The following is a 12,471-nucleotide window of genomic DNA, read 5'->3' on the forward strand; positions in this document are numbered from 1 at the left end:
TCTCTCTCTCTCTCCCTCTCTCTCCGTCTCTCCGTCTCTCTCTCGCTCCGTCTCTCTCCCTCCGTCTCTCTCTCTCTTTCTCGCCCTCCATCTCTCTCTCTCTCCCTCTCTCTCCGTCTCTCCGTCTCTCTCTCGCTCCGTCTCTCTCCCTCCGTCTCTCTCTCTCGCTCTCTCTCTGTCTCTCCAATGCTAAAATGGTGCCGGGGTCTGCCTGGAGCCACACAACCATACATTCACCTCCCTACAGCGAGCAACCAATCTGGATGTTGAGTGTGTCTCCGTATCCTGGATACCAGGGTGGATGAGGATGGCCTTAGCAACCACGGGGAGGGCGGGATGGAGTGGGGGAGGATGCAGAATAATAGACTGTGTGTGCAGGAAGGGAGGGGGTGGGTGGGCTGTGTGTGTGTGTGTGTGTGTGTGTGTGTGTTTGTGAGCTGCCTAGAATTTATTAGTCTCATCAGCTGATGATGGCTGGCCCAACACACAGCCTCACTCACAGACAATCTGTTTGCTTAAAATCGGGATTATTGCATCGGATACCGCTATTTTAGCCAATTAATTAAAGCTATATTAAAGCTATAATCCTTTCAATATTTTGCTTCGGGAAGCACCGCAGATATTGAAAGGAGCAAGATGCAAGACTTCACTCTCACACAGTCCGTATCTGTGCAGGTCCATGGGTTCTGTTCACACTGTTACAGCCTGATAGCCAGGGGACCAAAACAGTAAAGAAGTTGAGCCTCGTGCTTCAACACTCTTCGTTGTTGCAGAAATGTACCCACAATTCTGTTTACGTTCTGTATCTATGTCAAATCGCTGAGTCTACCTTTAACACGCAATCACTTATCAGATGAAATTATTGGATTCTCGAACGCTCTCTATCCCCTCCCCCTTTCGGTCCCTCTCCCCTCCCCTTTCCCTCTCTCTCCCCCTTCTGTATCCCCTCTCCCTTTCCCCTCCCCCTTTCCCTCTCTCTCCCCCATATCTATCCCCTTTCTCTCTGTCTCCCCATCTCTATCCCCTTTCCCTCTCTCTCCCCCTCTCTCTCCCTCCCCCTCTCCGTCCGTTTCCCTCTCTCCCCTCTCCCTCTCCCCTCTCCCTCTCTATATCCCCTCCCCCCTTTCCCTCTCTCCCACCTCTCTCCCTTTCCCCTCTCTCTCCCTCCCCCTCTCTACTATATCCCCTCACCCTGTCCCTCTCTCCCCCCTCTCTCTCTCCCCCTCTCCCTTTCCCCTCTCTATCCCCTCCCCTTCTCTCTCTGACCTTGATACCCAGATGTAGCCAAACAGACCTCTTTACTGCCACTGCTCATCTCAACCAAACAGACCTCTTTACTGCCACTGCTCATCTCAACCAAGCATACCTCTTTACTGCCACTGCTCATCTCAACCAAACAGACCTCTTTACTGCCACTGCTCATCTCAACCAAACAGAATATGATGACCCAGACTACCTCACTCTGATTCTAATATAGACAGCACAGGAGGATGGTGGTACCTTAATTGGGGAGGTAGGTGGAAAGGTATCCACAACATCAAAAATATGGTTTCCATGTGTTTGATGCCATTCCTTTCGCTCCTTTGCAGACATTACTATGAGTCGTCCTCCCCTCAGCAGCCTCCACTGACAGTCTACACAGCTGACACATACAGTAGCTGAACATTATACTATAGGGCGGTCTTCTGGAAACAGATTCATCTTAATCCTGGACTATAAGATATTTCCATGGAGGTTTTCCAGGGATGTTCTCTGTTTAGTGAGTCTGCCAGATCAGAGGCAGTAGGGATGACCAGGGATGTTCAGTGTTTAGTGAGTCCACCAGATCAGAGACAGTAGGGATGACCAGGGATGTTCTGTGTTTAGTGAGTCCTCCAGATCAGAGGCAGCAGGATGACCAGGGATGTTCTCTGTTTAGTGAGTCCTCCAGATCAGAGGCAGTAGGGATGACCAGGGATGTTCTCTGTGTAGTGAGCCCTCCAGATCAGAGGCAGTAGGGATGACCAGGGATGTTCTCTGTTTAGTGAGTCCACGTTCTCTTGATAAGTGCCTGAATTGGACCCTTTTCCTGTTCTGGCTAAGTATTCAAAATGTAACAAGTTATTTTGGGTGTCAAGGAAAATCCCTTACAAAAATGTACCTTGGTACTACTATGGTACTTTCACTTATACCATGGTGTATATACCATGGTTTTAGCTTTGAAGTATAATGATAATACTGAGGTACTGTCATTGTACCTAACTATTACCATTATCATTTATACCATGGTATAGACATGGATCATGGTTTTAACCTGCATTGTGCATTTTTTTTTATTTTATTTTACCTTTATTTAACTCGACAAGTCAGTTAAGAACAAATTCTTATTTTCAATGACGGCCTAGGAACAGTGGGTTAACTGCCTTGTTCAGGGGCAGAACGACAGAGTTGTACCTTGTCAGCTCAAGGGATTTGAACTTGTTGCCAACCTGAAATGTAGGAGAATGTAGGATACACTATATATACACAAAAGTATGTGGACACCCCTTCCAATTAGTGGTTTTGGCTATTTCAGCCAAACCCGTTGCTGACAGGTGTATAAAATCGAGAACACAGCCATGTAATCTCCATAGACAAACATTGGCAGTAGAATGGCTTTACTGAAGAGCTCAGTGACTTTCGACGTGGCACCGCCACCTTTCCAACAAGTCAGTTAGTCAAAATTCTGCCCTGCTAGAGCTGCCCTGGACAACTTGAAGTGTTGTTATTGTGAAGTGGAAACGTCTAGGAGCAACAACGGCTCAGCCGCGAAGTGGTAGGCCACACAAGCTCACAGAACGAGACCGCCGAGGTGCTGAAGAGCGTAGCGTAGTCCTCGGGTGCAACACTCACTACCGAGATCAAACTGCCTCTGGAAGCAACGTCAGCACAGTAACAGTTTGTCGAGAGCTTCATGAAATGGGTTTCCATGGCCGAGCAGCCGCACACAAGCCTAAGATCACCATGCGCAATGCCAAGCATCGGCTGGAGAGATGTAAAGCTTACCGCCATTGGGCTATGGAGCAGTGGAAACGCGTTCTCTGGAGTTATGAATCACCGTCTGGCAGTCCGACGGACGAATCTGGGTTTGGCAGGTTCCAGGAAAACGCTACCTGCCTGAATGCATAGTGCCAACTGTATCAATCACCACGGTTACAATCAATCAAATGTATTTATAAAACCCTTTTTATAAAGGCCTTCTAAAGTTTGTTAGAGGAGGAATAATGGTCTGGGGCTGTTTTTCATTGTTGGGGTTAGGACCCTTAGTTCCAATGAAGAGAAATCGTAACGCTACAGCATACAATTACATTCTAGACAATTTTGTGCTTCCAACCTTGTGGCAACAGTTTGGGGAAGGCCCTTCCCTGTTTCAGCATGACCATGGCCCAGTGCACAAAGCGAGATCTATACAGAAATGGTTTGTCGAGATCGGTGTGGAAGAACTTGATTTGCCTCCACAGAGCCCATGACCTCAACCCCATTGAACACCTTTGAGATGAATTGGAATGCCGACTGCGAGCCAGACCTCACTAATGCTCTTGTGGCTGAATAGAAGCAAGTCCCTGCAGCAATGTTCCCAACATCTAGTGGAAAGCCTTCCCAGAAGAGTGGAGGCTGTTTAGCAGCAAAGGGGGGGACCAACTCCATATTAATACTCATGATTTTGGAATGAGATGTTCGACGAGCCACGTGTTCACATACGTTTGGCTATGTAGTGTATATGGTAGCCTGATCTTTGGCATTTTGTCATATTATACAGTATTTCTAGTCAAGGGGTGTTGCCCTTGTTTCAGCCAGCAGAGGGAGCCACAAGGTCTAGTGGTTGGTTCATGCGCTCTCACTCTCATGGTAACCTGCCTAGACAGTGAGTCGGTTGAATGAGTCAGCCAACTGAAGAGAAACACACCAGATAAATAAAATATTATCATCAAGTTATAAAGCATAGGATATTAAACTTCAAGTTAAGCGGAATGTAATGATATAATATTTGTCATTTTTAATGATGTTTTGATAGTTTAATTAATTTATAAAAGCCTGTTAGCATAGAAGCTAACGGCAGCTAAAGAAAGCTCCAGTCAAGCTAGCCTGTCGTAGTCATGGCGACAGGACCAATGAACATTCATACAGAGTGTAAACAAAGGGAAACGTTGTAACTTGAGTTTTTAGGGATTTGTTGAGAATTACATGATGAAAATGTGCCTATGAGATAAGATGATACTGAATACCTTTTTACAAATAGTTTTTTAGTATGTTGGCTATTTAGAATAGTCAGTTGAATGAGAGAGAGCCAACTGAAAACTGCATTTACTGTAAGAAAGAAGCACCAAATAAACTAACTATTTTAAATCTTCAAGGTTTTAGACAGCATTCATTCTTCTCACCAGATTCCAAGGTTTAAGAGGGTACGCTACATGACTAGACCATGTGTGTTGTGGTTTTTCACTATGAGTTTTAAGGGGTTCAAGAGGGTACTAGGCCTATGCTTTGCCATTGCAGAGTTAGTAATCAATGTTGCATTATGTGAGTACTATAAATTATGTTTTTGGTCACTTTACCCGAAAAATGGTGGGACACAGACCATAATAATATATCGTAAACAACTGCCATGCTTTCATGTTTCACTGCATGCTGTTAGTACAAAAACATGTTTATTGTTCTACCATGGTTCATTTTTTGGGGTCACTACCATGGCAGGAAAATACCATGGTACGAATGCAAATACCATTGTATTATCCTGCTATGGTGGTGAACAGAAAACAGGATATTTCCTTCATTGTATTACACAGGTACATTTTTGTAAGGGACAAATGGAGTAAAAATAACATTATTTTATTTAGGAATGTAGTGGAGTAAAATTACAAATGTAAAAAAATAAATATAAATAGTAAAGTCAAGTACAGATACCCCCAAAAACTACTTAAGTAGTACTTTTATAGTATTTTTACTTAAGTACTTTACACCACGGTCCTCATCCTTGGTTGTTCTAGGTGTTCTATGTAGTGTATACTGTATGGTGTCATGCATCTATGACATCTATGGTAACTATGGCAACAACAATCCTGTGTTTACAGCCTCTGTCTCTCCCATACGATGCATTCGGAAAGACCCCTGGACTTTTTCAACATTTTGTTACGTTACAGCCTTAGTCTAAAGTGGATTAAATATATGTTTTTCCTCACCACTTGGGGCTTCCAAGTGGCACCAGCGGTCTAAGGCACTGCATCTCAGTGCTAGAGACGTCACTACAGACAACCTGGTTCGATTCCAGACTGTATCACAACCGGCCGTGATTGGTCCCATAGGGCGGCGCACAAATGGCCCAGTGTCGTCTGAGCCGGTGTAGGTCGTCATTGTAAATAAACATTTGTTCTTAACTGAATTGTCTAGTTAAATAAAGATGCTTTAAAAAATATAAAAAATCAACACAATACCCAATAATGACAAAGCAAAAACATGTTTTTTGAAATTTTAGCAACTTAATTAAAGATAAAAAAACAGAAATGCTGTACTTACATAAGTATTCAGACCCTTTGCTATGAGACTCGAAATTGAGCTCAGGTGAATCCTGTTTCCATTGATCATCCTTGAAATGTTTCTACAACTTGATTGGAGTCCATCTGTCTATACTGTATAAGGTCCCACAGTTGAAATTGCATGTCAGAGCAAAAACCAAGCCACGAGGTTGAAGGAATTGTCCATAGAGCTCCGAGACAGGATTGTGTCGAGGCACAGATCTGGGGAAGGGTACCAAAAAAATCACCAAGAAAACAGTGGCTTCCATCCTTTATAAAATGGAAGAAGTTTGGAACCACCAAGACTCTTCCTGGAGCTGGCTGCCCGGCCAAACTGAGCTATTGGGGGAGAAGGGCCTTGGTCAGGGATGTGACCAGGAACCCGATGGGCAATCTGACAGAGCTCCAGGGTTCCTCTGTGGAGATGGGAGAACCTTCCAGAAGGACAACCATCTCTGCAGGACTCCACCAATCAGGCCTTTATGGTAGAGTGGCCAGACGGAAGCCACTCCTCAGTAAAAGCACATGACAGCCTGTCTGGAGTTTGCCAAAAGGCATCTAAAGGACTCTCAGGCCATGATAAACAAGATTCTCTGGTCTGATGAAACCAAGATTGAACTCTTTGGACTGAATGCCAAGCATCACATCTGGAGGAAACCGGGCACCATCCCTACGGTGAAGCATGATGGTGGCAGCATTATGCTGTGGGATGTTTTTCAGAGACAGGGAGACTTCTCAGGATCGAGGGAACGATGAACGGAGCAAAGTACAGAGAGATCCTTGATGAAAACCTGCTCCAAAGCGCTCAGGACCTCAGACTGGGGCAAAGGTTCACACAGCCAAGACAACGCAGGAGTGACTTCGGGACAAGTCTCTGAATGTCCTTGAGTGGCCCGGCCAGAGTCCGGACTTGAACACGATCAAACATCTCTGGAGAGACCTGAAAATAGCTGTGCAGTGACGCTCCTCATTCAACCTGACAGGGTTTGAGAGAACCTGCAGAGAAGAATGGGAGAAACTCCCCAAATAAAGGTGTGCCAAGCTTGTAGCTTCATACCCAAGAAGAATCAAGGATGTAATCGCTGCCAAAGGTGCTTCAACAAAGTACTGAATAAAGAATGTGAATGTGATATCTGAATGTGATATTTCAGTTTTTTAGAACAATTTCTATAAATCTGCTTTTGCTTTGTCATTATGGAGTATTATGTGTAGATTGATGAGGAAAAAACGATTACAATTGTATTTGAATAAGGCTGTAACGTAACAAAATGTGGAAAAAGTCAAGGGGTCTGAATACTTTCCAGAATGTACTGTATCTCTTCTCTCTCTGCCTCTCTCTCACTCTGCCTCTGCCTCTCTTCTCTCTTGCCTCCCTCTCTCCTCTCCCTTCTCCTTATCCTCTCTCTAACTCCCTCTCTGCCTCCCTCTCCGCCTCTCTCTCACTCTGCCTCTCTTCTCTCTGCCGCTCTCTCACTCTGCCTCTGCCTCTCTTCTCTCTGCCGCTCTCTCACTCTGCCTCTCTTCTCTCTGCCTCTCTTCTCTCTGCCTCTCTCTCACTCTGCCTCTCTTCTCTCTGCCTCTCTCTCTCTCTGCCTCTCTCTCACTCTGCCTCTCTCTGCCTCTGCCTCTCTTCTCTCTGCCTCTCTCTCACTCTGCCTCTCTTCTCTCTGCCTCTCTCTCTCACACTCTGCCTCTCTTCTCTCTGCCTCTCTCTTACTCTGCCTCTCTCTCACTCTGCCTCTCTCTCACTCTGCCTCTCTCTCACTCTGCCTCTCTCTCACTCTGCCTCTCTCTCACTCTGCCTCTCTCTCACTCTGCCTCTCTCTCACTCTGCCTCTCTCTCACTCTGCCTCTCTCTCACTCTGCCTCTCTCTCACTCTGCCTCTCTCTCACTCTGCCTCTCTCTCACTCTGCCTCTCTCTCACTCTGCCTCTCTTCTCCCTGCCTCTCTTCTCTCTGCCTCTCTCTTCTCAATCCTCCCTCTGCCTCTTCTCTCTTCGCTCTCTCCTCGCTCTTCTCTCTCGCCTCTCTCTCTTCTCTCTCTCTGCCTCTCTCTGCCTCTCTCTGCCTCTCTCTGCCTCTGCCTCTCTCTCACTCTGCCTCTCTCTCACTCTGCCTCTCTCTCACTCTGCCTCTGCCTCTCTTCTCTCTCGCCTCCCTCTCTCCTCTCCCTTCTCCTCATCCTCTCTCTGCCTCCCTCCTCTGAGTGTGTGTGTGTGTGTTTGTGTTTGTGTGTGTGTATGAATGCATGTGTGTATGAGTGTGTATGTGTGTGTGTATATGAATGCATGTGTGTGTGTATATGAATGCATGTGTGTGTGTATATGAATGCATGTGTGTGTGTGTGTTTGTGTATATGAATGCATGTGTGTATGAGTGTGTATGAATGCATGTGTGTATGAGTGTGTATGTGTGTGTATGAGTGTGTATGAGTGTGTGTGAGTGTGTGAGCGTGTCTATTCCATCTTCCAGGTTATTTAGTATTCTCCTCCAGTAGAAAGGCTTGGAGGAATTCACAGCGGTTTAGCCACAACAATAAATCAAATCATCTTTGTCCCTCAATGAGTCAATTTAAACCTTTACTGCCCTTGTCTCCAACGAAGCCCCATGGAGCCCGGCTCTAAACACAAGTCAAAGCGGAGGTAATTGTTTCACCAGGTGGGTCCTAATTATTCACGCTAATTCTGAGTGACAACCAGGATAGGGGCGGGGCTTGGAGGGAACACCTGAAAAATCTGAGCTGTGCCAGGGCGGCCTCTCAGGAGCTGATGTGTACCCACAATGCACTGGGAGGTCTTAGGGAGTTCATTCATAAACACAGCAGGTTAGGGAGCTACAGATTTAATCAAAACTCATATTCTACTTAACTCTGGAGAGAGACCGACAGAGAGACGGACAGACAAAACAAAAGGCTACCTCATTTATGGCCAGTTGTTCCCCACCTCCGCCTGGGTGTCCAAAGTGATGTCTGGAACTGCGGAACTCTTCATAGAGGTCTTCATCACTGCCTAGATCATCACCCGGCCCCAGACTGGTCTTCTCTCCACCCCCGTCTGGTACTATCATGGGGGGGGGGGGGGGGGGGGGGGGGGGGGGGGGGGGAGAGAAAACAACATAAAACCTCTGTCTCATCTCTCTTCAGATGGGGCATTTTAGCACATTAATTAAGAAAACATATCCGACTTTTCTGCAAATACAACAAAACAGTCCACAAAACTAAAAAAAAATGGTTATTAAACAAAGAACAGATCTGAGCTGCAGCTGAGTTCCAACCCAGTTGTGGTGATCTGAATCCTCATTACTCATAACTCACGGCCTAGTTGGGACGCGAAGACCTCTCACTGAGACACAGTGACATTAAAAGAGAGAGGGAAGAAAACCCGTGGCAGCATGTTAGTGACCACTTTAATATCCTAACAGTATTCCGGATAGTAGCTCATATCTCGATTAAGATCTCATTCTGGATAAGCTGTTTACATACAAATTTTGATATTCCGCTCATGACTATCCCCTGTATCCATTAATAAATAAAATTCCTGATTTAAGTTTACGTGTGTTAAATGGAATAGTAACTGAAATCTGGACAATGACCTCTCACGTGTATAATATAATATTAACTCCTGCCCATTTATATATTTCTTGCAGTAAAATGGTACAACACATTTTTTATTTTGTCTCGAGAACAGAGTGGAGAAATATGATTTCAGCATCTCTTGAGAAAATGTGAATGTAACGCGTTATCTTTAACACTGGCATGCAAGCAGACAGTATTTCAACCACATCAAAATGTGCACCCAAGATGAACTGAAGTCTAATCAGAAACGTGTTTCATCGTTTTCTCAGCTTTAATTTCCTTAAAACCGGTCAAACCGATGACATTTTGGACCATGTTGCACAGGACACATTTTTCCACTGTTTTGGAGTTCTTGCATATTTTTCTCCCCGGTCCCTAAATGAAACAGACAACTTTAGCGTTGTTAAATAGATTACTAATGCATTCATTCTATCAATGTAATACATTATTCTGGTGAGAACTACTTTATTTAGTCTTCTCGGGGGCAACAAGTTACGACAGAAGAGAAGCTGCATGTATCAAACTATAGTTGACACACAGTGGCCTAACAAATGTAGGAAATTATAATAGGGCCTAACAAATGTAGGAAATTATAATAGGGCCTAACAAATGTAGGAAATTATAATAGGGCCTAACAAATGTTGCAAATTATAATAGGGCCTAACAAATGTTGCAAATTATAATAGGGCCTAACAAATGTTGCAAATTATAATAGGGCCTAACAAATGCAGGAAATTATAATAGGGCCTAACAAATGCAGGAAATTATAATAGGGCCTAACAAATGTTGCAAATTATAATAGGGCCTAACAAATGCAGGAAATTATAATAGGGCCTGACAAATGTAGGAAATTATAATAGGGCCTGACAAATGTAGGAAATTATAATAGGGCCTGACAAATGTAGGAAATTATAATAGGGCCTAACAAATGTAGGAAATTATAATAGGGCCTAACAAATGTTGCAAATTATAATAGGGCCTGACAAATGTAGGACATTATAAGCAGAATATTGTCTAGATTAGGGTCAAGTAACTAGTAATAAATGATAGTACATGTATTATAATAGTCTAAATGATTATGGAATTATTATGGAGGCTGGAATTGCTCAGGTAGCCTACTTTTTGAAGTCACTTGTTTTTACATCATTACACAACACCCATGATATGCAAAACTGAATAACTGAGTGTCCCGGATATATTGGTGTGCATGTAAACACACTCTTTGCCCTCCGAGTGGCATCATCACAGTTCTCTCCCTGACTGTAAGTACCTGCCCCTGCAGCTATAAATATTCTCCTGTCTATCTGTCCAATCTCATCAATACATCCCTGCTCTTCAAACAGCTGTTGCCACGGCGAGTCTCCATGGTGACAAATCACCGTGGAGACAGGGAGTCAGGCTTAATGAGAGAACACAGAGCGTTCAGACCCCCTCGGGCGATCAGGAGAAAGGGATTTGGCGCATCACTCTGCCATTAAAAAATGCACATATTCAACCCCCAGAGCTGTGCAGTATTTTAGGACCACATTCTATTAATACGATATAGACTGCCTTTTCCATTTCAGCAGTATTCAAGAATGAAGAATCATCTAAAAGCCTCTAGAGGTTGGATGGGGTATAGAGGATCTGTTTAATCATGTGTAAAAATGAATCTTCCTTTATTCTCTTAGCCCAAATGGCAACCACTGGACCTCACACAGTGCCACACATACACTGTGGCAGAACAATTGCATAGTACATATTAAAACACGATTGATGAAACAGTTGACTATCTTTTTATGATCGTAATTTACATCCAGATGCTGTAATATGTGTTTTCACTACAAATGAATGACATTACATTTCAATAATATTACATATATTATATATTCCAGTCAAACGCTCCCTAAAATACTAACCGATCTGGCCCAGGTATCCTGGAAAGATTTTGACCTCATTCCGCCAGTAGAGGATGCCTAGTTATTCTTTAAAAGTGCCTTCCTCACCATCTTAAATAAGCATGACCAATTGAACAAAAATGTGAACCAGGAACAGCTTAGCCCTTGGTTCACTCCAGACCTGACTGCCCTTCACCAGCACAAAACATTGTGTGGCATACTGCATTAGCATCGAATAGCCCCCGCGATATGCAACTTTTCAGGGAAGTTAGGAACCAATATACACAGGCAGTTAGGAAAGCAAAGGCTAGCTTTTTCAAACAGAAATTTGCATCCTGTAGCACAAACTTCAAAAAGGTTCTAGGACACTGTAAAGTCCATGGAGAAAAAGAGCACCTCCTCCCAGCTGCCCACTGCACTAAGGATAGGAAACACCGACACCATCAATCAAGAATTTCAATAAGCATTTTTCTACGGCTGGCCATGCTTTCCACCTGGCTACACCTACCCCAGTCAACAGCTTTGCACCCCCCACATAAACTTGCCCAATCCTCCCCCGTTTCTCCTTCAACCAAATCCAGATAGCTGATGTTATGAAAGAGATGCAAAATCTGGAACCCTACAAATCAGCCGGGCTAGACAATCTGGACCCTCTCTTTCTAAAATTATCTGCCACAATTGTTGCAACCCCTATTACTGGCCTGTTCAACCTTACTTTTGTATCGTCTGAGATCCCCAAAGATTGGAAAGCTGCCGCGGTCATCCCCCTCTTCAAAGGGGGAGACACACAAGACCCAAACTGTTATAAACTTATATCCATCCTGCCCTGCCTTTCTAAGGTCTTCGAAAGCCAAGTTAACAAACAGACCACCGACCATTTTGAATCCCACCGTACCTTCTCTGCTATGCAATCTGGTTTCTGAGCTGTCATGGGTGAACCTCAGCCACGCTCAAGGTCCTAGACGATATCATAACCGCCATCGACAAAAGCCAATACTGTGCAGCCTTATTCATCGACCTGGCCAAGGCTTTCGACTCTGTCAATCACAGCATTCTTATCGGAAGATTCAACAGCCTTGGTTCCTCAAATGATTGCCTCACCTGGTTCACCAACTACTTCTCAGACAGAATTCAGTGTATCAAATCATGCTCTTCAACCGATCGCTGCCCGTACCTGCCCGCCCGTCCAGCATCACTACTCTGGACGGTTCTGACTTAGAATATGTGGACTCCAAATACCTAGCAGTCTGGTTAGACTGTAAACGCTCCTTCCAGACTCATATTAAGCATCTCCAATCCAAAATTACATCTAGAATTGGCTTCCTATTTCACAACAAAGCATCCTTCACTCATGCTTCCTAACATACCCTCGTAAAACTGACCATCATATCGATCCTCGACTTTGGCGATTTCATTTACAAAATAGCCTTCAACCCTCTACTCAGCAAATTGGATGCAGTCCATCACAGTGCCATCTGTTTTGTCACTA

The 12,471-nt window shown here is 44.3% G+C and overlaps 1 protein-coding gene and 1 long non-coding RNA gene across 6 annotated transcripts in view; one reads left to right on the top strand and one right to left on the bottom strand.

Annotated features, from left to right (window-relative positions):
* LOC149977374 (uncharacterized) overlaps positions 1-12,471 on the top strand; it is a 934,188-nt gene that overhangs the window by 697,822 nt on the left and 223,895 nt on the right. The gene's annotated exons all lie outside the window — the stretch shown is intronic.
* Positions 1-12,471, bottom strand: part of LOC110489553 (rho guanine nucleotide exchange factor 4) — a 169,960-nt gene that overhangs the window by 73,806 nt on the left and 83,683 nt on the right. For all 5 annotated transcript variants that reach the window (XM_090199067.1, XM_036945712.2, XM_021562278.3 and 2 more), the window contains one exon: positions 8,448-8,590. In XM_090199067.1, the coding sequence (XP_090055193.1) occupies positions 8,448-8,590 (143 nt within the window). The remainder of the gene's footprint in view (positions 1-8,447; positions 8,591-12,471) is intronic.

Source organism: Oncorhynchus mykiss, chromosome 15, assembly GCF_057628025.1.
Source record: "Oncorhynchus mykiss isolate SJ-2025 chromosome 15, ASM5762802v1, whole genome shotgun sequence".
NCBI lineage: Eukaryota > Metazoa > Chordata > Actinopteri > Salmoniformes > Salmonidae > Oncorhynchus > Oncorhynchus mykiss.